At 39.5% G+C, this 26,963-nt stretch overlaps 1 protein-coding gene across 1 annotated transcript in view; it reads right to left on the bottom strand.

The window, feature by feature from the left end:
• TAF1 (TAF1 RNA polymerase II, TATA box binding protein (TBP)-associated factor, 250kDa) overlaps window positions 1–26,963 on the bottom strand; it is a 113,316-nt gene that overhangs the window by 49,529 nt on the left and 36,824 nt on the right. The window contains exons 5-21 of the mRNA XM_006895981.1: window positions 26,236–26,477; window positions 25,670–25,888; window positions 25,069–25,287; window positions 24,559–24,766; window positions 23,224–23,400; window positions 22,753–22,880; window positions 22,545–22,652; window positions 22,238–22,411; window positions 21,360–21,533; window positions 19,799–19,903; window positions 13,004–13,204; window positions 12,706–12,847; window positions 12,147–12,277; window positions 8,238–8,318; window positions 4,341–4,490; window positions 4,048–4,167; window positions 3,028–3,203 (exon numbers count right to left, since the gene is read on the bottom strand). Coding sequence (XP_006896043.1) covers window positions 3,028–3,203; window positions 4,048–4,167; window positions 4,341–4,490; window positions 8,238–8,318; window positions 12,147–12,277; window positions 12,706–12,847; window positions 13,004–13,204; window positions 19,799–19,903; window positions 21,360–21,533; window positions 22,238–22,411; window positions 22,545–22,652; window positions 22,753–22,880; window positions 23,224–23,400; window positions 24,559–24,766; window positions 25,069–25,287; window positions 25,670–25,888; window positions 26,236–26,477 — 2,755 coding nt within the window. The remainder of the gene's footprint in view (window positions 1–3,027; window positions 3,204–4,047; window positions 4,168–4,340; window positions 4,491–8,237; window positions 8,319–12,146; window positions 12,278–12,705; window positions 12,848–13,003; window positions 13,205–19,798; window positions 19,904–21,359; window positions 21,534–22,237; window positions 22,412–22,544; window positions 22,653–22,752; window positions 22,881–23,223; window positions 23,401–24,558; window positions 24,767–25,068; window positions 25,288–25,669; window positions 25,889–26,235; window positions 26,478–26,963) is intronic.

Below are 26,963 nucleotides of genomic sequence, written 5' to 3'. Positions count from 1 at the left end.
TCCCACAGTGTCCGGCAGTCTTTGCTCCTCTGGAGTTCCACGGCAGGTGGCTGGCTGCTGCTCTCCCCGGGTCTCTTCCGGGTCCCTCTCGCGGCGTTCCCTGGTCTGGCGGCAGCGTTCCCGGTCTGGCAGCGGCGTTCCCCCGGTCTGGCGGGCAGCGGCGTGCGTTCCCCCCGGCGGGCGTCGTGCGTTCCCCTGGCGGGTGGCGGCGTGCGTTCCCCTGGCTGCTCTTCCCGGGTCTCTTCCGGGTCCCTCTAGCGGCGTTCCCCCGGTCTGGCGGGCGGCCGCGTGCGTTTCCCCCGGCGGGCGGCGTTCCCCGGTGTTCCCCGGTCTGGCGGCGTCGCCCTCGCGCTGCGTCGCCCGAGATTAAGACTGCTGATAGCTTCAGTATGCTAGGCTCCATAATCAACACTCTTGATACCAGCAACCAGGAAATTAAAAGACAAATTGCATTGGGAAAGTTTGCTATCTGAGACCTCACTAAGGTACCGAGGAGCAACGATGTCAGTCTGGAGACTAAGGTTCACCTGATCCAGGCCATGGTCTTTGCAATTACTTGCTATGCATCAGAAAGCTGGACAAAGACTAGGGATGACAGAAGGAGAGTTGATACCTTTGAACTGTGGTGCTGAAGAGTACTGAATATCCCACAGACTGTTGGGGGAATAAATTAAGTTTGTCCTGGAGAGGGAGAAGCCAGGCTGCTCCTTGGAGTAGAGGATTCTGAAGCTACCTCTGACATACTTTGGAAATTTTGCAAGGTGGGATCAGTCCTTGGAGAGGGATGTCATGCTTGGGAGAGTGGAGGAGCAATGAGGGAGAGGAAGAACCTCGATGTGATGGATTCAGTGACTGGGGTAATGGTGATAGGTGTGTCGGAGACAATAAGATTGGCAAGGGATAGAACAGGGTTTCAGGCTGTTGTACAGAGTGATGCTGAGTCACAGGCAACTCAACGGCAGATAACAGCAGTAGCAACTATAATTCATAATTCCTAAAGAAAATCTTGAGAAATGTGGCCAGTACACTGGTCATTTTATTTATTTGGTGAGAAAAACTTATATTTAGAATTAGTCAACTGGACTGAAGTTTAGAGGATCCCATTTTGTTGGCAACATCCAAAGCATCATAGTCAAGACCAAGGTGAACATAGGCCACCTGCTCTCCATAAAGACTGCATTAATATCATACAGATTCTTTACAGATTGTTTGATTTGGTGCCTATTGGCCTTGACATCCACATTGAACACGTTGTTATGTGCTGTGGAGTCACCTGCGACACACAGTGACCCTATGTACAGCAGCTCTATTTTGTGCCAATCTTGTTGTCTCTGACACATCTAGTCCCATTACACCAGTCACTGAAATCAATAGTGTGTTGTTCCATAGTGTGTTGTTATCTTCTACCTTCTTCATGACTGACTCAGTAGTCAGGGAAAGCTTGATGATGGCATAGTGGGCAACCTTATTTCTTCTGGGGGCGCACTCTGGGAGTATCTGGGTTGCCTTTTGAGTATCAGCATCTTAGGCTGCTGCAAGGTGGGTGAGTTGCAGATCTATTCTTTTTTTTTTTGGCTGTGGATGCCCTTCAGGACTGCCTATTTGGCCTTTAACGCCTTTGCTTTGGCTCTAGTTTTGGGAGGGGCAAGGGATTCCTTCTTTACTTTTGGTACCATCTTTGTAGAAAGACTACACTGCTCATTTTTAAATAGGAATGTGTCAAGTGTCATTTTCCGTGGCGTTCGTTTCTTAGTTCTTAAAACGAGAGTTTCTTTTGTGACCATCACATTAGGGCGAGCAGTTGACAGCTAGTTCCCCTCTCGAGTCCGAGGTGGCCGCTCCTGCGGTCTGATGTGTCCTGGAGCTGCCGCTTCCCACCCCCACGGCACCAGCGGCCAAGTGTCCGGAGTGGCCCTGCGCCCATCGCTGGACGATCCTGGGCCAGGAGGTGAGTGTGTGTGGAGGACCAGGGTGGTGGTCTGTCCCTGGAGAGTTAGGAGGTAAGTGTGCACGGAGGACCGCGGGAGTGGTCAGTCCCCGTAGGGTTAGGAGGTGAGTGTGGCCAGAGGATTACGGTGGAGGTCAGTGTGAGGGCTGGAGAACTGGACGGTGTGCTCAGGGCTTCAAAGCCCGCGCCACCTTGGGGGGGCCTCACCGCGCGGGGCCTGGGAAGGAGGGGAGGATGGGCGCATTTCAAAAGTGAGCGCCTTCCTGAAATGACAGGGTTTCTTTAGTCTGATTTGAATTAAGTTTCATTGTCTGAGTGCTAGTTGCCATCTTTTCCCCATCTCTTTTTTGTTGTGGTTTTTTGTTCCTTCTTCCTCCTCTTTCCATCTCTTTATTTAAAAATCACATCCTAGAGGTTTCCTTGGTTCTTGCAACTAAAATTCTGGCATCATTTTCCGTTTCAAGAGCTCTCTTTCCAGATGCCATTTCATCTCATCTTTTTGTCTTATCCTATTTAAATTTTTTAATCCTATTTAATTTTATGTGACACGGATGTGTCAAATGTGTTAATGGTTGGCTACCCAACGCGGACAGAGAGTGGGGTGGAGCTCCCCGATTAAAACAAGCGTGGAAGGAGGAGTGGCATCCACTTCCACAATAGCTTGCCTACGGAAACCCTATGAACCTGGAGAGAGGATGAAAGGCACCTAGGTGTCGAGGACTCTCCTTCATAGGGTCGCTATGAGTCGCCTGCGACTCGATGGCACTTAACAACAACAACAACATAATCATCTCCACTCACCATCAGGTTGTTAAAAAACCCTATTTGTTGCCAATGTTTATTCTGAATACAAAAGCTTCCAAAGGACCTAGACCTGTCCACTATTGCTTTTCAAAACCTTTGCCATGATGCTTTGAAGATAGTGGTTACTCTACCAGTATGATCATCATTATTATACTGCCTTGAAATTTCAGATGCTTGACCACCTAATTACATTTTTCGGTGAACTCTTGTCTATAACATAGCATTTAGAAGCCATCTTTTAAACTTGGATTATGTAAAGTATTAAAATAACATACTTGTTCTGTAGGTCGAAAATGCGCTGACATTCTTCTTTGTAACGTTCTTGATGCTCAGCCACAGAAAACCTTGATCCCCGGGCAAATTTACTCATTGGTCCCTCTCCAGAACGAGCCTGCTCTGTTGACATTGTGCGTACCACATCAATTACTTCCCAGCGAGATAATTTTTTAATCTACAAAACAGAGTATACACATATATTAACAAATCTCTAGATTTTAAAGGACAATTCAAAGTGCAAATTAAAACACACAATTAGCTAGCTAGGAAAAAACCTCAACGCATTAAATACAAAGCCTTCAGAAACATAACTCTTAAAAATTATCCAAGACTTGCATACTCATGTTTATTGTGGCTCTGTTCACAGTAGCAAAAATTTAGAAAAAACCCAAGTGCCCATCAACAAACGAATGGATAGAGACGCTCTGGTATATTCACACAATGGAATATTATTACTGCATTAAAAAACAAGACTCCTGAAACATTGCACCAAATGGGTGACCCTGGAAGACATTATGCTGAGTGAAGTATCTCAGTCACAAAAGGACAAATATTGCATAGGGCCACTGTTGTAAAACTGGACTGACATCAGGGTTGAGGGAGACTGAGAAAGGGGGATAAATAATGCACATTGCATTGAAACAGATGAGGGAGAGAACAGTTTTAAAGGGATATATGATTAGGTATTATTGTCATGATAGGAGTCCAGAATGAAGTCTGCACAGTGGAGTGGACTTGGAGGGAGGGACTGTATAAAAATAATTTTACTTTTTAAGAGAAGAGCAAATTGGAGGGGGGAAGGGGGGGCAGGGAAAAAAGTGCAACAATGAATGAAGGGAAACCCTAAGTCTCTGTAAACGTTCATTAAAATGAATAGTAATAAAAAAATTATCCAAGACCCAGTCTATGACAATCTAATGCACCTAAGTCTCTACACAGTTCCTTTCATCTTCTTCCTAGCCTTTTCCCCTATATACAGAAACTCTGGGAGTCTGTAAATTTTTCTCCTCCATACTCACCTCTTCCTCAGGTACACCAAATTTACGTAGAAGTTGCTTGGCATTTTTCAGAGAAAGGCGCCGGAGGTCTGCATCTGTTCCTGTCACTGTCTTCTTTACTGGTTGAGGCTCTTTATCATCCTACCTCAAACAAAATATATGAGAAGCTTAAAAAGTGTAATTATAATAGACACCTAAGTCATCCTTCCAACTTCATCACTTTTTAAGTCCCCAGTTCTACTCTTTTCCAGTCCTTTCCCCTATCCTCCATCCTCAAGCCTTCTTTTTTCTTCTAAAAATTCAGAGAGTCTTACCTTCTGCTGTGTTGGTTTGTTTGGAATTTTTACATAGGAGAATCCTTCACCACATCCTGTGGGATCTGCAACGCCAGTCACCTCCAGGAGACACTTGCCCTTCATGGCAGCAATGAAAGCCCTTGTGGTATTCCAAGGAGCAGTTCGAACCTGAGGTGCAGATAACAACTCTTATGATACAGGAAACATTTACTATCTCACCATCATGCACAGAGAAAAACAAGAAAAACACAATTTAATGCTTTCTTAACCTGTTCAGAGACTACAAGTTGTTCATGTACTCAGTGGGCTGTTTTCTTCTATCATGACATTAAATCATGAAGTCAGAGTCCTTTTCACACTTTTCAGAACATCACTAGTTCTCAAAAACAATGTAGCTTCCATCTTAACGAACAATGCTCAAGAAGCAAGTTAGACTGATCTACTCCTTCCTCTGTGGGAGAAAGATGGGCAATCTCCCATGTGATTTACAGCTTCTGACTCGACAGTACCCAACAACTTCTCACTTACCTGTTTATCTTAATGATGTTAAAGAAGTAATGAAGACTGATCTAGTCCTCACTTATCAACTATCTTGTTACCTAATATTTCACACTCATGACAATAAATAACGTAAGAATCTACTAGCCAACTATTTTGCACATAATTTAGGAGTCCTAATCTATGACATAAATACACTATGAAATCTAACTGAAAATGCACAATCAGCAGTGGATAATCTAGATGACTAGTTTAACCCTTTCCAGGACAAATCTGTTTGTTTTCCTAGCAGTCCATGGTATTCTCAATAATCTTCTCCAGCACCACAGCTCAAAGGCATCAATTCTCCTTCTATCCTCCTTGGTCATTGTCCAACTCTCTGATGCTTAACAAGTGATTGCAAAGACCATGGTCTGTATCAGACGCACCTTCGTCTCCAGAGAGACACCATTGCTCTTCAGTACTTTGGAGAGGTCCCTAACAGCAGACTTTTCCATGGCAATGCGCCTTTTAATTTCCTGGCTGCTGGTGCCAAGAGAGTTGATCATGGAGCCAAGCAGACTAAAGTTGTGAACAATCTCAATCTCTTCACCATCCATCCTGATGCTGCCAATTGGTCCAGTGGTGAGAATCTTTGTCTTCTTGACATTGAGCCTCAATCCATATAGTAGGCTGCAGTCCTTGCCACTCTGCAGCAGGCGCTTCAGGTCCTCCTCAGTTTCAGCAAGCAGGGTTGTGTCATCTGCATAACGCAGATTGTTGATAAATTGTCCACCAATCTTGACCCCACATTTCTCGTCATAGAGCCCAGCCTCCCGGATAATCTGTTCTGCATATAGGTTGAAAAGGTATGGAGATAGGATGCATCCCTGGCGTACGCCCTTTCCAATTTTGAACCATGCAGTGTTCCCTTGCTCTGTTCTGACGATTGCCTCCTGGTCCAAGTATAAGTTTCGCATTAGAATGATCAAGTATTCTGGGATTCCCATTCTTCTCAGAGTCAGCCATAGCTTGTTATGATCCACACAATCAAATGCCTTTGCACAGTCAATGAAACAGATAGACATTCCTCTGGTATTCCCTGCTTTCAGCTAAGATCCATCTAACATCAGCTACAATATCCCTAGTACCACAACCCCTTCTAAACCCAGCCTGGACTTCTCGTAGTTCTCTATTGATGTGCTGTAATAAAGAACAGTAAACTAACTTCCCATCAATAAATGAATGGATAGAAAAAATGTGGTACATCTACACAATGAAATACTATGCAGCACTGAATACTATGTGTTTATAATGAGCTTGTAAACACAACATAATGTGGATGAGTCTGAAATACATGATGCTGAATGAAATTATCTTTGTCACAAAAGGACAAATACTGGGTAATACTGTTCTTATAAAATAGGATTGACACAGGGCAGGAGGAGAGAACAAGAGTGGATAATGAACACTGGACTGGAATAGATGAAGGACTGTACAAAAAGAATGCACAATTTGGCATTATATGTATGACAATTAACAATTTGAAACATGACGAGTATTACAAAGTTGAACTGGGAGACGGGAAGGGAGGGAGGAAAACGTGCACCAATGAAGGAATAAAAACCCAACTTTCTATAACTTCTCATTAAAATCCTAAAAAAAACCCCCTCCAAATCTGTTGCCATTAAATTGATTCTAACTCATAGCAACCCTATATTAAGAGTAAAACTGGGTCTGTATGGTTTTTGACTGTGTGGATCACAACAAACTGTGGCTGACTCTGAGAAGAATGGAAAGCCCAGAACATTTGATTGCACTTATGTGAAACTTATACTTAAACCAAGAGGCAGTCGTCAGAATGGAGGACGGAGACACTGACTGCATGGTTCAAAATTGGGAAGGGTGTCCACCGGGATGTATTCTGTCTCCATACCTTTTTACTCTGTATGCAGAACAGATTATCCAGGATGCTGGGCTGTACGAGGAGGAATGTGGCATCAGGATCGGTGGAAGATTCAACAACAACCTGCGTTTTCCAGATGATACAACCCTGCTTGCTGAAACTGAGGAGGACCTGAAGCGCTTGCTGCTTCAGGTCAAAGACGGCAGCATTCAATATGGATTGAAGCTCAACATCAAGAAAACAAAGATTCTCCACTTCACCAAAGATGACATTCAAATGGTCAACAAATACGTGAAGAAATGTTCAAAATCCCTACGCTCTAAAAGAAATGCAAATCAAAACTGAAGGGAGCCTGGCAGCCCGGCCTACTCTGCTGCCTATTTATAGCAGAATTCATCGAATAAATTTGGGCTTGATCAGGAAAGAAAAAAACAAAAAAACACAACTGAAGGGAGAAAAATGGCAATTGCCCTACCACCCCAAGCTTGACCACTTCCTGAGAAACTTAATAATACCTAAGCTGGTCATCAAGGACCAGACCATACAATGGATCCTGATAAGAGTCTGAGCTTGAGAAAACAAAACAAACCAAAATAAAAGCTAAAACCTAACTAAATTAACAAGCCAAATTCCAAGATGTACCATCTTAGTCCTCCCCAGGACCCTATTAAAAAGGAAACCCCCCAAACTGCCCGTGCGCCATTTGGACCCTGTCTGCATGCCATGCTGCTGGGTCACTTGGCATCCCTCTCAGACCGCGCAATAAAGGCCTGTTTGTTTCTTGGGACCAGTTCCTTTCTTTCTTTCTCTCCCTTGTACCCTCATACTCTTTTTTTATATCTAACAAAAACAACTATGAGATATCATCTCACCCCAGTAAGATTAGCAAAATCTTACATGTTTGGGAAGGTGGAGGGATAGAACAAAAGAGGAAGACCCTCGATGAGATGGACTGATTCAGTGATTGAGGTAATGGGAATAGGTGTGTCAGAGACAGTGAGGTTGACACAGGATAGGGCTCTTGTACATAGGGTTGCTGTAAGTCACAAGCAACTTGACGGCACATAAGGTTTCCTTGATTGTAAACCTTAAAGTAGATTGATAAGACTTTTTTTTTTTTACATCACCTAAAGGACCATTAAGGAAATGCTAATTAATACCATAATGAAAAAATATCACTACACACTGATTAGAAATGCCAATATTAAAAGACTGACTATACTGTGTGATGGTGAAGATGTAGGAGTTAGAACTCTTATGCAAAACTAGTATATAGTGGATGTCAAGCCACTTTAGAACACACTTCTGCAGTTTCGTAAACACACATCTAGTATATGATCCAGCCAATCTTATTATCCAAGAGAAAATACACAGGCATATATAAATTTATATATGAATATTTACAACAGCTTTATTCTTAACAGCTAGAACCTTTAAACCACAAAAATGGTTGAAAGGTTAACCTGGTACTACAGTTTGAAATGGACCACTACACAGTCAAAAAAAAAAGGTACATACAACTGATGTTTTACCTCATCATCAATCTTCATCTGAAAATCTTCCTCATTTTCTTCTTCTGGGGCAAAAAATGACTTCTCACCGTAACCAGCATCCTAGAAAAAGACAAATTCATCCATAAGAAAGTGATAAACACAGAATGTTAGGCTTCAATGAATACCAACTACAAGACATCAAAGCAAACCTTACAGTGCTTTTTCCAATTATTAACTTTAAGGAAGGAATTATCGGTCTTGCTCACTTTTCAAGTTCTTTTTTTTTTAAAAATGTCATTAAGTGGAACCCTGCCCTATCCTGCCCCATCCTCATCACCTCTGACATAGCCCACTGCTGAAGTCATCAAGTCAACCCATCTCATTGGAGGTCTTTCTCTCCAAAGCTTGACCCTCCAACTTTTCATGCACGATGTCCCTTTCCAAGGAATAGCTTTGCCAAGCTAAATATCAAAAGCATGAAAGACGAAGCTTCTTCATTTTTGCCCCTAAGGAGCACTACAGTTGCACTTTTACCAGGACAAAATATTTGTTTTGGTAGTCCAGCACCCCAATTCAAAGGTATCGACTCTTCTTCTGTCATCCTTATTCACTGCCCACCTGATTTGTAGCAGGTTACTGAAAAGACCATAGTCTGAACCAGATGCACCTTAATCTTCAAACTGACATCATTGACCTTCAGCATTTTGGAGAGGTGTCTGACAGCAGACTTGCCTAATGCAATGCATCACCTGATTTCCTGATTACTGGTAACAAGGATGTTGCTGCTTCCTGATCCAAGTAAGACAAAATCATTGATTGCTTCAATCCTTTCTCCATCTATCATAATACTGACCACTGATCCTGTGATGAGGACTTTTGTTTTCTTGATAACGAGAAGTAATCCATACCAAAGACTATAGCAGCACCATGATCTTCTGCAGCAAGCATTTCAGATCATCCTCACTTTCAACAAGCTGTGTCATCTACATAACACAGGTTAAGTCTTTCTTCAATCCTGTATATTGTATATTCTGGGATTCTCATTCTTCTCAATGTAAGCTATAATTTCTTATTATCCACACAATCTAATGCCTTTGCATTGCCAATAAAACACAAATAAACATTATTCTAGAATTCTTTGCTGTCAGCCAGGATCCATCTGATATTAGCAATGATATCCCTGGTGCCACAGCTTCTTCTAAAGCCAATGTAAACTTCTAGTTTCTTGACAATGTCTTCTTCTGACAGTTTTTGAATGATCTTCAACATTTTGCTTGCCTGAGACCGTAAGAATAGTTTCAGTAATTTCCACATTCTGTTGGATCATCTTTCTTGGGAATTGGGACAAATATGGATCTCTTCCAGTTGGCAAGGCAGCAGTCCTCCAACTATCCAGGCATAAACTGGTAAGCAGATCTAGGGCTGCACCTGTCAGCTGAAACATGTCAACTGGTATACCATCAACCCCTGGGGCCTTATCTTTTGCCAGTATCTTTAGCGCAGCTTGAACTTCATCATTCATTATCACTGGCTCTTGTGCCATATGGTTGTTGTTGTTAGGTGTTGTTGAATATGACTCACAGCAACCGTATGAACAGCAGATCTGAACCCTGTCCTATCCTGTGTCATCTTCACAATTCCTGGCACATTAGAGCCCATTGCGGCAGTTGCCGTGCCAATCTACATGGTCAAGGGTCTTCCTCTCTTTAACAACCCTCCACCTTTCCAAGCATCATGTCTCTCTTCAATGAACAGTTCCTCCTAACAACATGCCCAAAGTATGTGAGATGAAGTTTCATCTTTCCTGCCTCTAAAGAGCACTCCAGCACGTACTTCTTAAAATTTTTCATTGTCAACCATATCTTTTTTGGTATAGTGATTCTGAGTATTCCATCCACCTTCTTTTGATACTTCCTGGATCATTCAAGATTGTGCCCAAAGCCATCTCTCGAGTTGTACTGCAACTCAAGGCTTAAACTTGTTTCTCAATTTTTTTCAGCTTGAGAAATGCAGAGTTCTTGCCTTATTATATCCAGGTACCTACACATTTCATTATAATATTTTGCTTTATCTTCTCAAGCTGTCCTCTGAAATCTTCTGTTCAATTCTTTTACTTTGCCATCTCTTGATTTTGTTTTGGCTTCTTGATACTCTTATGCATTTTTCAGTCTCTTCTGGTATCTGTTTGGTTTTTTTCTTTTTCCTACGCTTTTTACTTTCTTCATGGATGGTACCTGTGATGTCCTCCCACTGTTCCTTGGGTCTTCAATCATTGGTGTTCAATGCCTCAAACATGTTCTTGAGATGCTTGTCTATCTCAGTTCACTGATACCTAAAATGTCAATCTTCACACATTCCATTTTATTTTTTACAACATCCGTATTTCCTATGTTCCTATTTTGTACATTCCATGTTCTGATAATTAATGGTTGTTTGCTACAGTTTCTACTAATTTTTGAGTGGCTTCTTATTCTGGCTCACATTATAAATTATATTATTGCATATGCCCTATGAGAATGAAAAGTAGACAAGCTTGGTTTTCCTTTCTCTGCAGAGACTAAATTACCTAGAGTTTCTGTGTGATTTTTACATGTTTCTACTCTTATAAGACATTTCAGAACAAACTGTTCTCTGCATTAATTTATCTTCTTCTAATTTTATTATTTTTCGTGTGGGTACCATCAAACTGGATCTGACTAGTACAGGAGGAAATTGTCCCTCCTTCTCCAGCAGAGCATCTGGTGGATTCAAACCACACACCTCTGGGATTGCAGTGTAGCTTCTTGCCACTAGGCCACCAGAGCTCCCTACTAATTTATCTTCTTAAGATGCTAGAAACTTGACTTCTTCACCATTCAAACAAGACATGCTTATTATACCTGAGTTTACCATTATTATCACTATATCCTTACACTGTTAGAAGGTACTAGTAGATAGATGGATAATCAAGGCCCCTAAAGAAACTCAAAAGAGACACTTAATAACTCAGACTCATTAAATCAGTACGATAGTGGTGTGATTTTCCACTCTAACTGTCCTCTTTGGCTTGATGAGGACACCTGCCCTGCTTATATGCTTGTCTTACAGAAAAGAAAAACTACAATTACCATTCAAATTGATGAGCAAGCATTTTGAAGTAAAATAATACAATGTAATTCCTTCATTATGTTTATAAAAGGACCTCTTTAAAGTGTTTAGAAGCAAGGATGTCACTTTGAAGACTATGATTTACACGATCCAGGCCAGGGTCAATAAAAATGACAAAGAAAATCTGATGTTTTATGAACTGTGGTGTTGGTAAAACATATCAAATGTACCACAGACTGTGAAGAGAATAAACAAATGTCTTGGAATAAAGTGAAGCTAGGATGCTCGTTGGAGGTGAGGATGATTAGACATCTCACATAGTTCCTGGAGAAAAACCATCATGTTTGATAGAAGATTAGTAAAAAAGAGGAAGACTTTCAATGAGATCAATAATACAACAACTACAAGTTCCTGCACAGTGAGGATGATGGCACAGTATTTGGTTTTGTTTTAGACAGGATCACAATTCAGAATCAACTTGAAGGCATGTAACTGCAACTGATATTTGACTATACTGTCATTTTCCCCAGAAATGATGTACACAGAAAGTACCTCATACAGTTTGAATAATCATAATAATGTACTGGCCATCAAAGAGTTCTTGTGACATAGTGGGTAAGGAGTTGCACTGCCAATAAGATGACAGTTCAAATGCACCAGCTGCTCTCAGGGAGAAAGATAGGCAATTTCCTCTCTTGTGATCTACAGCTTTGGAAACCCACTATCAAACTCAGTAAGAACGGTCAAACTCAAGAATGAGCTGGAGTTTTTGGAGTAGTATCACCTCAAGTCAGTAAGAAAAAAGTCTTCATAAAAAAGGAAACAGTCTTCTCCCTTAATTGGCTATGTGAAAGGTGTCACCTTCAGTCGCTGTTCTGCAGCTATCATACTGTAATAAGCACAGCATTGCTCTGGAGACACCATAGCTCTGATCTCCTCTTCAGTTGGTAAACGAAAATCAGACTTCAACACCCACCAATTTGAGTCCATCCCTGGAAAAGATAGAGAGCGGGAGAATGAGGCAGCTTTAAATTCCAGAAGTGGAAGTACTAATTGATAGCAAGAGGTATAGTAAACCAAAACTAAACCAGGGTGCCTAGAAGGGAACATGCCTATAGTTACATAGCTGGCCAGCCTACTACTAGGTTTCCTATATCTAAAACATTTCTCCTGGAATTCAGCATTAATAAAAACTTGGATTATCTTGAAAACATCTGATCATAGTACTCCTTTTCCAATAATCACATTGCCTTTCAATGTTTTGGCTACCTCCACAGTTAAAACACTTACTACTTCCTTCTTTTAATGGCCATCAATTTTTATTTCTATTATTTTGTGTACTTATCCTTAACTCAGAATCATCACAATTCTTCTCTTGAAAAGAGCTGGAGAGGGCAAAGAACTAAGCACAACTTATCACCTGTACGTTTAAAGTCAGCGCAGAGCTTTAGCCTTTTCCGGATACTGCTTTCTGAATGGGATGGAAAGGCTTTTTTAATATCTTCCATTCGAATCCGCCGGGGCCGATCTTTGCTCTTCCAGAAGAGGCGGTAAATAAAAACCTACCAAACAAACCAAACCAAATGCATTTCATTGGTAAAAGAAAAGGCCCTTTCTTCTAAGCTCCAGTATGTTCCATTATTTCCCACTGAACCCTAAAATCTGCATCCTTTTTATGTGCACCTAGTACCCTCCCTCCCTACTTCCCCCATCTTTACCTGCAGAAAGTCTCGAATGTGTGTATTGGCTCTCTTGGAGTTAGGCCCAGGAACTTCAAATAAGGGGCATTGCTGGCCAACCACAAAAATATCCACTAATTCTCGAATATAGTAACCTTGTCTTGTCCGAATGATAAGGAAGTCAGTTTCTGGCATTTTATGAAGATAAATTGGTGCACGAAAAAGGTTGTTCTCAAATGCCTAACAAGAATAGAAACACATAAAAATTATATGTAAGGAAGCCTAGGAAAGTCAGCCTCTAAAGAGAAAAAAAAAATATACCAAAGCTTGTTTGTTTTCCATTCTCATATGGCCTACGTAGAAAAATTCCTACTTAAGAATCAGTAATGGGAGAAATTAAAGAATCTGGAATGAGGAGAGGACAATGCCTCTCCCAGTCAACGTATGCCATCAGATAAGTTATTTAACATCTCTGCTCTGGTAGCCTAGTGGTAAGAATCTGCACTGCAAACCCAAAGGATTCAAATCACAACGTGGTTCAAATCTGCCAGCTGCTCCTCAGGGGAAGGATAGGTAATCTCTTCCCATGTGATTATTGCCTCTGAAAACCTGCTGGAGGGGGTCAGATATGGGTCAGCTTCAACTCAATGGTACACAACAAGAACATATCTCACAGGACTATGATAAGCATTAAATATGAGAATCATTTATAAACTAACAAGTACTAAACTATTAACCAAATACTTAGTATAGTCCCCAATACACCTATTGTTCACTGCTGTCGTGCTGGCTTCAACTCATGATAATTATGCAATGAAAATTTAATGAAATGTCTAGTAATCTCCATAATCATTGTATATTTGAGGGGACTGGTCCAACTACTTTGTCAATCTATCTCACTGGGAATTTCCCTTGGCTCTATACTAAACATGGTAAACATTTTCTAATGGATATGCAGCCACTGCTGTTGAGCTGGACCATTCAGCCAGTTTTTGAAAGCCATAAATCACTTAGAAAACTCTAGCTTTCTCCCTCTGAGCCAATGGTGGATTCAAACCACCAGAGGCGTGGCCTTTTGGCTAGCAGGGCAACTGTCTACAGACTATGCCCCTAGAGTGGACACAGAACAGGGAGATCCAAAACATCTGTTGTATGAATGAATACATTATTTAAAAAGGAAAACAAAACCCCAAATGCGGCAGGAAGTTAGTACAAAACGCAAGGTTAGAATAGAGCAGAAACATCTGAGTTAAAGTAGCAACTATGTGGGAATCCACAAGAAGCCTATGATTTTTAAACTCAGAACAGAAGAGTGGATAAAGAGATCTTCATTGTGTGGGTTTAGGGAAAAAAGTTACAAATATAAAAGAAATTAAAAAATTACACTGCAGGTCAACAGGGCCAAAGAGCACCAGATTGTGCTAGGAGTGTGACAGGAAGGTGGAGTTGACTAGAAGATACAAGAGAGTAAAAACTTTTAAATTCAAGGTCCTGATAAAACATCTGAAGGTCAATGCCATATTTGTGAAGACAAAGAAAAGGAATATGGAAGGTGCATATGGATATCTAAACACAATCCTCCCCACAGATGGATTGAGTATATTAAGCGATACTATGAAAAGCCATACTGCAAGTAACAGTAGAAATAAACCTGCTGAGGGGTATCATGGAAATGACCCACAAAATCAATTTCCTGGTATGAAAAGAATCGGGAAGATACAGGTCTCCTCTTTTCTCTCTTGAATCCTTTTCCTTCAATATGTTCAATCATATATATATATACACATACACACACACACACACACACACAAGTCGACCTCCACAGGCAGAGATAACTCCAGATGTCATCAATGGACTCTCTTATTAAGTGAAAAAGAAAACTGGTTCAAAAAATTCTGTAGGAGCATCTCAGTAGTCTGTACTACTCCTTATCCAATTATTAAACTCAAAAAGCAAGTTCTTTATTAGCAAAGTAAATGATACACTCTACTGAACTTTCCTTGTGTCCCTGCCCCTCCATCTCTCCTTCAACTATTTTAGGTAAAGAAGAGAGAAAGCACCTATGTGCTTGGAATAAATTCTGCTTTGAAAATACCCATCATGGAGGGGGGGGAAGGTAAGGAAAAAAAGAGCTTTAAGAAGACTACCAGTCACCACAAATGGGGATGAATTGGTAGAAAACCTCAGCAGAAAGTCACAGAAAGATTAAATACTCCAGGCACAAGGAAAAAAAACCAAACAAACTCCAATCACAAAATGGGGAGAATATATGAAAAGATTCTTCACCAAAAAAAGACACTGACATAGTCAACACACACATGAAGAAACTCAAGATCAATGGCTATTAGAGGGATGCAAATGAAAATAGCAATTAGATATTATCTTGCTCCAGTAACAATGGTAAAGTTCAACAGGACAGCAAACAACAAATGCTGGCAGAGGTGAGGAGAGACTGGAATTCACAGTGCTTGTGAGAATGTAAAATAGTACAATCTCTAATAAAGACAGTCTGACATGTTCTCAAACAATTGAAAATAGAAATTTTATTTGATTCAACTATTCCATTGCTAGGACTATACTTTAAAGTAATCAAAGCTGCACCATAAACAGATGTATGCACACCATACAGCAAAGAGATGGAAAAAGGTCAAATATCCATCAACAAATAAACGGATAAACTATGATACACAATGGAATATTACAAAACATTAAAAAAAATGAACTCGTGACCACAAAGTGGATGAGTCTAGAGGAGGATATCATGCTGAGTGAATAACTCAAGTTACAAAAGGACAAATGTCATAAAAGATCATGGTTATAAAAATTGGATGTCTGCAGGAGACTGGGGCAGGGAGGGCAGGAAAAGGACAGACAATGAACAATAGGTGAAGGGAAGACCAACTAAAATGAACCAACTATCAGACATGAGACATTATGTATACTGCATTTAATATTCTGGAAATGGATGTTCACAATTAACCAAACTGGGGGAGTGGAGGAAGAGGCAAGGAGGGAAAAGCAGAAGGAAAACATTACACACAGATAGAAACAATTGTGGAGGGTGAAGAGGAAGAGAGTGATCAATGAACAGATAGGTAAGGTAAAGTACTACAAAGTTTCAATATGACATTGTAAACAATGGCAATCATACAATTGTAATTAATGTTATAAAACAAATGTGTATGAGGTAATGAATGAAAACCAATAAAAAACACAAAGAGTAAGGTGTGCTTAGGTAGCTCTGGTGACCTAAGTGCTAAAAAGATGTGCTGTCAACCCAAGGGTTTGAATATACCTGCTGTTCCAAGGGAGAAAAAAGGGCTATATTGTCCTTTACAATGAACTGCCTCTGAAAACCCACTATGAGTTCAGCTATGAGTCAGTTCCAACTAAATGGTACACAACAACAAGGTGTGCCTTCATCCAAGCCATGGTGTTTTCAATTTACATGCATCTGAAAGTCAAACAATGACAAAAGAAGAATTGAGGCCTAGGAGTTCCAGAGTCAGCAAACAGTAAGAAATATCCCACTGACTGCCAAATACCAAATTTGTCTTAGAGGAAATACAACCAGGGTATTGCTTAGAGACAAAGATGGTGAAACATCATCTCATGTATTTTGGGCACAGTCTTTAGAAAAAGACATTCTTGCGGTTTAAATCCACCAGATGCTCTGCTGGAGAAGGAGGAACAATCTCCTCCTGTGCCAGTCAGATCTGATTTGATGGCACACACAAATAATAATAATAAAAAAAAAAATTAAAAAAAACAAAAACAAAAACATTCTGTAACATTAAAAAAAGAAAAAGACATTCTTGTACAGGTAGAAAGTCAGAGAAAGAAAGGACAATTCTCAATGAGAGGGACTGACCCAGTGACTTTAACAATGAACTCAAACATGACAGAGTATCTGAGAATGGCATAGTTTTGAGCAAGTTTTCAATATGTTGTTCATAGGGTTGTCATGAATCATAATCAACTCAATAGCACCTACTAGTAACAAGAACATACTAATACAGTATACTCTGCTGTGCAATTAGAACTGACAGTTGGCGCCTTGAGTTTTCTGAGGCTGTAAATCCTAAGGGAGGAGATTGTTTTTCTTTCTCTAGAGGAGCTGCTGGTGGATTAAAATCACCAAAGTAGCTTCACTGTTGGGTTAGTAGTGCAACTCCCTGCAGACTATACCATCAAGAGCTCCCTATCACATTAAGGGAACTAAAACTCAGTATTTATCACATAAAATATATTTTTATTTTACAATAATGAGTATATTTCTAATTTATATCTTCCAAGAAAGTCACAAAAGTTTTTTTTAAATTTTTTTAAAATTTTTTATTATTTTGTGTGCGTGTACTGTCAAATCAGATCTGACTGGTACAGGAGGATATTGCGCCTCCTTCTCTGGCAAAGCATCTGGTGGATTCGAACCGTGTTACTCTGGGATTGCAGTGCAGCTTGGAAAATAAACTTTTAAAAAACTGATTTTGCTATGACTTGCCAAACAAGCTTGGTTACCAATAACCAGCACTATTCCACAAAGAAATAAAATGTACCTTTTCTATAAACAATAATAGTAATAATTTAAAAAATATTTTGGCAATAAGCTATGGCTATAAAGCTCTTTTAAATTTAGCCCAAGAATAATACAATTACAAACCATTTTTAAGGAAAAACAATTTAATTCTTTTAAGGTTCTATTCATCTATTTTATTCTCTCTTGGTTGTAGGTTTTTCATTATCCTTAGAAGACTGTTCATACTGTAGGAACAGGGCTTTTAGCGTTCTTCTAACTTTACTCTGATGAAGTCCATAGTCCTTGGTTTTAGTTTTTTTAAATTGAGGTTTCCATTCATTCATCATTGCACATTTTCCTCCCCGCTCCATCCCAAGTTTGCTTTTCTCTTTAAAAAAAGATTCTTTCATTGTTGTACAATCCCCATACCCTAGTCCACTTCACTACACAGCTCTTATTCTGGACTGTTGTCATGCAGATAAAACCTCATATATTCCTTTTAAGCAGTTCTATTCCTCAACTGTTTCAATGCAGTGTACTTTATCCCTTCTTAAGTTTCCCTTCAACTACCATGTCAGTCCTCTTTTATAACAGTGGCATTATACAATATTTGCCCTTTTGTGACTGAGATATTTCTCCCAGCATAATGTCCTCCAGGGTAACACATTCTGTATAATACATCATGAGTTCCTTATTTTTCAGTGCTGCATACTATTCCACTGTGCGAATATACCACAGCTTCTCTATACATTTGTTGATGGGCCCTTAAGTTGTTTCCATCTCTTTGCTACAATGCAGCAATAAACATGGGTGTGCATATATCTGTTTGGGTGACAATTCTGATTTCTTTAGGGTATATTCCCAGTAGTGCAACTGCTGGGTCAAGTGGTATTTCTATTTCGAGTTTTTTTGAGAAAGTGCCATAATGACTTCCAGAGTGGTTGCACTATTTTACACTCCCACCAGTAGTGAATAAGGGTTCCAATTCTTCACAACCTCGCCAGCATTTGATGTTTGCTGTTCTGTTCAATTTTGCTATTCTTACTGGGGTGAGATGATATCTCTTAGTTGTTTTGATTTGCGTCTCTCTTAGAGCTAGGGATATTGAACATTTCTTCATGTGTTTGATCATCATCTGAGTGTCTTCTTTGGTGAAGCGTCTGGTTATATCCTCTGCCCATATTGTGGTTGGGTTGCTTACCTTTATTTTGTCGTGGTCCTCGAGTATTCTAAAAATTCTAAATAGAAGTTCCTTATCAGACATGTCATCACCAAATATTTTTTCCCAGTCTGTGGCTTTCCTGTTGGCATTTTTTGATGTGCAAAGGGGTCTTAGAAGATCTCATTCATCTATTTTATCCTCTTGTGGCTGTAGGTTTTTCAGGATGCTTAGATGACTGTTCATGTTGTAGATTAGGACTTCTAGAATTCTTCTAAGCTTTTCTCTGATGAAGTTTATAGTCCTTGATTTTACTTCGAAGTCCCTGGCCCACCTTGAACGATTTCTCAAAAAGTTGGAAATAGAAATACTATTTCACCCGGCAATTCCACTACTGGGACTATCCCCTAAAGAAATCAGAGCCACAGCTCTAACAGATGTATGCATATCTGTGTTTATTGCTGCATTATTCACAACAGCAAAGAGACAGAAGCAACCTGAATGCCCAATAACAAATGAATGTATAAACTATAGCACATTCACACAATAGAGTATTACACAACACTGAAAAACAATTAACTCATAAAGCATTATACAATGTGAGGAAACCTAGAGACTATTATGCTGAGTGAAATATCTCAGTCACAAAAGGACCAAAACTATATTAACACAATTGTTATAAAATAGGACAGACAGGGGTAGGGTGGGCAGAGAGTGGGAAAGGAGTGGATAATGTGCACTATAGTAGAAGAGATGAGGGGAAGAACTACTGGAAAGGAATATATGATTAGGCATTATACGTATGACAACAATCTGGAGCAAGGGGTGCATGGGTGTGTGGGCATGGGAAGAAAATGTGCAACAACAAAAGAAGAAAAAAATTATAAACTGTGGGAGGAGGAAGGGAGAAAATGTTTAACAATGAAAATTCAACGTTTCTGTACACTTTCATTAAAATCACAATAAAATTAAGCTTTTTAAAAATGAATAAATTTAAAATTAAAAAAATTCAAGAGTGGCTATTATTATTTCTGGGCTATACTGACATTTCTTAAACTTAAGTATGAACATGATCTCATTCAACTGGATCTTTCTGGCCTGACTAGCTTTTTATCTTCCATTTTCCTTAGGAGAGTTATAAAAGGAACAAATTCCTTACCTGTAGTAATTGGCCAGGATGGAGAGAACCCAAGAAAGGAGATGTATGACAGTAAACAGTTTCACCATATTTGCAATCAGGGGCTCCAGGATCTTTTCCAGGTTTCTGTGAAGTACACACAGTATTACAGAATCAGCATAATCAAGCATATACAAAATATGCGTGACACTTTAAAATTATGAACTACAAAAGCCAAGCAAGCTAAAATCATTAACAACCTCAATCTCCTCTCATCCAACATAGTAATGCCAATGGTCCAGTGCTGAAAATCTTTGTCTTCTCTGAGCTTCAATCCATATTGAAGATTAGAGTCCTTGATCTTCTGCATCAGATGCTTCAGGTCCTCCTCAGTTTCAGCAAGCAAGGCTGTGTCATCTGCATAATGCAGATTGTTGATGAGTCTTCTAGTCCTGATATCACATTCCTCCTCAAAGTCCACCCTCACAAATGATGTATTCTGCATACAGACTAAAAAGGTGAGAGGATGCATCACTAAGGCATTCTTTCCTTCATTCCTTTCTTGATTCTGAACTATGCAGCATTTCCTTACTCTGTCCTGAGGACTGTCTCCTGGTCCAAGTATAGGTTTCACATGAGCACAATCAAGAGTTCTGGGATTCCCATTCTTCTCAAGGTCAGGCATAATTTGTTGTGATCCACACAATTAAAGGCCTTTGTATAGTCAATGAAAAATAAATAGACATTCCTCTGGTACTCTTTGCTTTCAGCCAAGATCTACCTGACATCAGCAATAATGCCTCTGGTGTCACAGCTTCTTCCAAATCAGGTTCTTGTTTCTGGCAGTTCTCTGTCAACGTCGTTTTTGGATAATCTTTAGCAAGGATTTCCTTGCATGTGACATTATCCACAATCAACACTCTTGGCACCAATAGTAAGGAAACAAGAATGAATTGCATTGGAGAAGTCTGCTGGCAGAGACCTCTCCAAAGTGTTGAAGAGTTGTCAGTCTAAAGACTAAGGTGCACCTGATCCAGGCCATGGTCTTCATAATTACTTGCTATGCATCAGAGAACTGGCCAATGACTAAGGATGAAAAAAGAATTGATGCCTTTGGGTTGTGGTGCTGGAGAAGAGTACTGAACATACATACCACGGACTGTCAAAAGAACACAGGTCTGTCTTGGAGAGGGTGAAACCAAATTGTTCCTTGGAGGCAAGGATTTTGAGGCTCTGTCTCACAAATTTTGGGCACATGGCTAGGAGGGACTGACAGTCCTTCGAGAAGGATATCATGCTTGGAAGGGTGGGGGGATAATGCAGGAAAGGAAGATGACCAAGGAGATGGACTGACACAGTAAATAGGGTAATCGGGGTAGATATGTTGGAAACAGTGAGACCAGCTCAGGGCGGGCAGGGTTCAGAGCTATTGTACATAGGATCACTGAGTCGCAGGCAGCTCGACGGCACATAACAACAACAAAAGATACCAATTATTTTCTTTAAGAAATTAATGGTACCAAAATGACAAAGTACATATCTAGAGATTATCTATTATTGGGTAATTACAGGAGTAATAAATTTTTTCTGAGCAAACACTCACTCGTTTATAGTAGTTTTTTATCTTGGTTGCCATGCCAACTTGCATCATTAAAGGTCCATTTTCCTCACTATATTCTGCAAGAATAAGATCTCCATCTTTGCCTGTGAGGTCCTGAGGTGTGCGCATAAAAAACATCTCTCCACCACCTGAAGCTTGCCTCTCTTGTTCTCTCATCTGTCAATAAAAAGAAAACAGTTTCATGTAAGTCAGAGCAATCACACTCACTGATAGCATTCACTTGAGGCAAACACATACATACATACACATAGACTGCTCATTTTTCCATATGAAAATCTTCAAACATAAAAGTTAAAAGACCATCATTATGAATGCCTATTTACCCATTCTCCACGTATACATAACTTGTTTTGCTTTTATTTTGCCTCTTTTATCTTTTAACTCTACCAAGTTTTGCATTACACAGTGTGTATATATTATGTAGTATCAATAATAGTATACATTAATACGGAGGTGTACAAAATGCATGATATACATAAATATTTAGGGAGTTCTGGTGGCCTAGCGGTAAGGAGTTGTACTCTTCACCCCAAAGACAGGTGATCTGAATCCACCAGCTGTTCTGCAGGAGAAAGATGGACAATTGCCTCCTATGAGATTTATATAGCTTCTGAAAACCCACTGGAAGGTCAATTATGAGTCAGCTCCATCTTTATGGCACATAACAATGACGACGTAGGTTTTGAGACTGTTTTTGAAAATTGCAGTCATCGTAATACTTTTATCACATTTATCTTTGAGGAATAAGGACCTTTTCCTAAATAATCACAAAATTATATCTTTTCTCAGAAAAATTTCTCCAAATTGTATCTCATTTTTTATAGCATTCTTTTTTCTTCCTCATCAAGATTCAATCATACCTTAGCCTTCTTTTTGATGTGCTTTAACAAGGGCTGGACTGAGTGGGGACCTGGCTGAGACAGTGCTCCAAAGGAGTACTTTTTCAGTGGTGGGCGATGGAACTGTCGGAGTTTGATGGGCCCCATGTGAGTGGGAAAGAAGGGTTGCCGCAATTCCACAGCAGGAATTGAGTGCTAGAAAAAGGAAATATTAAGTTCCAGTTAAATATTACCTCTAGAATGGTTACTCTAGGCAAGAGAAACCATGCCCTTCATCAGAACAAAGCAATCAAAAGCCACTATCCATCACAGAAAAGACATTTTTCACCTGTATAATATTCCCTCCAAAGGTGCCTCGAAGGCCTTGTTGCTTGGGGTAATAATACTCATCATTAGAGAGATTCCACGGATCTTTCACTTCTGGTTGAGACATATTCTAGAGATAGATAATCAAACATAGTAAATCATATGAGATTACCCTTCTTCATTACCATTCATGGTTCTTTTAAATACAAATCCCCGTTCCCTTCACATACCTGCTGTGGTTCCTCTTTAATAACTCCTGTTTTTCCTAAGAGAATCCGACTCTTCTTCAGTGATGATTCCTTTTTACTCTCCTTGGAGGGAGAGTTAGAGGCGGCCTCTTCTTTCTCATCAGGAATTTCTATGAATGAAATAAACTATTCAAGTGGCTATCCTTAAGATTCACATTTCCTACTTTTGTAGTTCCTAATCAGATCTTTCATTCTTCCTGAAATCACTTCCATTTTATATTCATTCTAGCCAAATTGCATTCCTGACCAATATCAAAGGTTACTTTTGCATTCCTACATTCATGTGTTTACCCTAAACAATACACAAATATTAGTATTGATAGCCACAGTTTTGCTCTCTCAAACCTGGAAGCTTCTAGTATTGACCTTCTCCAACTCCTGCCCCTTGACATTAGCAATTAGTAGCAAGCTGTCAAAGATGGAGAGAAACACTGGTCTCTGACAGTACCATACCCAAAATGAGGTTCTCATCATTGGGATCAAGTGTCAAAACAGGAGGCTCCAACAGCCGGGGCATGGACTGAGCATCCCAAATGATATTGTCCTCCCAACGTCCATATACCAGCTCCTCATTGTCAATGGGAAAAATGGAGTACCAAGGTTTGTCATCATCCAAGGTGGCTACAAAACCTAGAAAAAGCAGGAGGAGGAAGCCCTAAATAACAAAACAAGCATTTATGCCCGTTTCAAATATGATCAAAGGGAAAAGGAAAGGAGCAAATGTTAGTTATTCAAATAGCTACTAAGTAGAACCAAATAGACAGTGTACTTCTCACTTAAAAAAAAATGGGGGTACAAAAAAAAAAAGGAAAGTAAATAGGTTCCTTACAGTTATTTTTTATAATAGAAAATATGTAAACAGTTTCAATATGTAACAGATAGGGACTGATGATATAAATGATGGTCACAAACAATACAGTAAAATAGAATGATGACCATTAATGCCTATTGACAAATACCATTATGGTAAGTAAATAATGAAATGGCCATATGAGAGTATTATGGAACCAGTAAAGTGTTTAGAAAAATGGAAAAGTAAAAAAAAAAATTTCTTAAGTTACCTATAATTTTACTTTCCCCCCTAATTATAGAAGTAATCCAGGTAAACCAAAGAAACTTTAGAAAATAGAGATGTATAAAGAATATCTTTAAGACCAGAAAGAACTACTGTGAACAATTAAGTGTATTTCCTTTTAGTCTTCTATGTCTACAGATTTTGCTTTTTTTCATTTGCACATATAGTGTATCAAAAACAGGATATTTCATATCTTGTTTTTTCTACTATTGAAAATGGCAAAGTCATTACACATTTTATAAAGAACTTTTAGTAATAGAAATAAGCTCAAAGTGCTAGTATTCTTCCACTCTCCCGACTAAGGAAAGACTACAAGGAAAGACACTATAAAGTTAACAGGATATAATTTCTAGATAGTATTACTAGTGATATTTTGATGCTATACTGCATTTTCAAGGTTTTCTCCATTAAGCATGGCTTAACTAAATAAACAAAATCCCTTAAAAAACTCCAAATTATTTTATGAGGGAGAAGGCAAAAGCAGATTACACTATAAAAATAAAACACTGTTAAGATAGAAAAGTTGCTTTCAAATTTTTCTAATGAGGATCCAAAGCCCACCATAATAGGGTAAAAATAAAATTATTAGACTCAGTTCAAATTCAAAATAATACACTCACTGCCCTCAGCAGCCTAAAGTATCACAGCTAAGTCTGCTTAGGATGACTAAATTGAGAGGTAGTGTACTGGGAAGAGCTGGAATGGAAGCAGACCTTGTTGAACATTGTACGCCATGGCATTCCTAGTCATACTGGAAGGAAGCCAGCCTGCCAGACTTGCACGCTGAGGTTTTGTCCCTTTATGTTTGACATCCTCCCCATCCCAAATGATATCATCCTCCCAGTGCAACTGTGTCACCATCAGGAAATTTTCATCAGCCAGAAGATCAGTGCCACTGTTTTCTTCAAACTTCCTAAAGTCCTGTGGAAATAAGGAAGGAATAAGTATAATCACTGATTATAATTCCTACTTCTAATCCAATAGCAGAGATACATAAGTGGTCCTTGACTTGAGGAGAACTACCTGGTAACAGAGGACTATCTAATCTAGTACCTCCCATTTCTAGTATGACACCTTGTAGCCAAGAGGATATACCATACCAAACTAAAGCATTACACATCTAAATTGCCCACCAAAGCAATCCTACACAATATCCCCCCCAAGTGATAAAAATGACAAGCCATAGATACATCAATTCTTTCTTATATCCAAGTGTTGCTCACCTCCATCAGCGTACATTTTATTATAGGTTCATTTTCTGTCTTTCTCAGTTTGAAGCCATAGTCAAACCCACTGCCATCTTCAGGGACACCCAGCATATCATACCACAGTCGGGCAGGCCCATAACGCCACTCAGCCACTCTTGGTTTGGTATCTGTTACTTTATCTATGTCTCCAGTTGACTGGGAAAACATGGACTCCACTGGAGCCATCATTGTGATCTGTAGCAAAGGAAAGAAGCTAAAGTGGTCTATTTCTCTAAACCAAATGTCCTAAAGCTACAGAGAATTAACAGAAGAGAAACTCTGAGACGGTACAAGGATAATTCTTAACTCAAAAACCTTTACCTAAGGTTAGAATGTAATCATGACATACTGTTTATCATTCCAACATTCTTATTCAGCAGTAGGTATGCTATCATTTACAACCCCCCCCACCATAGTTGACTATTACAATACAGAAGGGAGACATTGGGATTGAACTCATTGATAAATCAGTTCAAAACTTTGCCTGCTAAGGTATCACTTCTAATTTTGACCCAAGCTAGGGAGAATTTATTTGTACCCTTTATATGCCTTACTCCAAGACTATTATTTTGCCTACTTCATCATCAGAAAGACATTGCTCAGGAGGTGGAGGTGGAGCATAGTCATAGTCCCACACAAATGTCTGGTTGACTTCTGATTCCATTGAGCACTCCATTTCTTGGATCTGTTCTTCTTGTATGAGCTCACGGTGCTTCTTTTTCCTCTTTCTCCGAGCGCTCCGCCAAACAGATGGGACATTCTTCCCTGGTCCAAAAAGACGTAGAAACCGTAAAACCTAAAACACAGAACACATTACCATGCCACAATGTTAGATAGGAAACAGCAGTCCATGGGTCTGGAAATTCCAAAAAGGTAAATTCAATTAGAGGAAGTAAGGAAAAAATAGTGTCCCCTCAATAACTTGAACTAGCTAAGAAAATGGATCAATTTCTAGTAAGAGCAGAATAAATTATACTTATTATCAAGCTAAACTTTTTTTTAAAGAAACAAAGAGCAGCTATAGTTAACATGTTATCAAGGAAACACAAATCTTATCCATTCTATATTCATTACCTTGAAACAGAATTTAGTAACCAGAAGTAGTTAGTGGTTTGCATTATCAGTATTTTAAATAGAAAATACCTTGCCAGGTCGAAATTCTGGGAAAAGTTCTGTGACGCTTGGCAACAACTTGGTAGCATCATGCTGCATAATCCCAGCCAATGGTAAGGTCAGCTTTCTATCCATAGATTCTGCCTGTGTTGCTTTCTGAGGCTCCATTTCAGATTCTGAGTCAGAGGAACTACTGAAGTCCACTTTCTCTGAGACCAAAGAGGAAGGGGCAATGATGGAGGGCAAGATGATGCCTTCTCCAACTTCACACACTGCAACAAGGAAGAGAAATCCCTGTGGCATATAACTGTGAATATTCTTCTTCAAATTCACCAAAGTCTGAAGGCTATACACACACAGTTCAACAGCAGTAGTTACCGTCCCAAGCACTCAGATTATTAGAACATAAACCAAAAACCTCATTACAACTCAGTTCTCCCACCATTCTGAAAACACCTTATACCTGGTACCCTATGGCTGTGATCAAAGAAAATAAACACTGTAAGTGTATGAAGTTCAAGGAATGTGACCAGTAGCAAAATTGTATAGTAACTTATATAGCCAGAGCCTATCATGTTTAGTTCAGAGATCTACATGATGGAGAAATTTTTTCTAGCTCATAACAATAAATCATAAAATAAGACCTATGACATAATAATAACAGGGTCAATAAGAGATACCATTTGACCCAGCAATTCCACTACTGGGAATATACCCTAAAGAGACCATAAATGACATCCAAGTAGATATATGTATAC

This window comes from Elephantulus edwardii, unplaced genomic scaffold (genome assembly GCF_000299155.1).
Source record: "Elephantulus edwardii isolate Elephantulus edwardi_28Jun2011 unplaced genomic scaffold, EleEdw1.0 scaffold00178, whole genome shotgun sequence".
Lineage (NCBI taxonomy): Eukaryota > Metazoa > Chordata > Mammalia > Macroscelidea > Macroscelididae > Elephantulus > Elephantulus edwardii.
The sequence above is the reverse complement of the archived record's forward strand: the minus strand, read 5'-3'. Positions and strand labels throughout refer to the sequence as shown.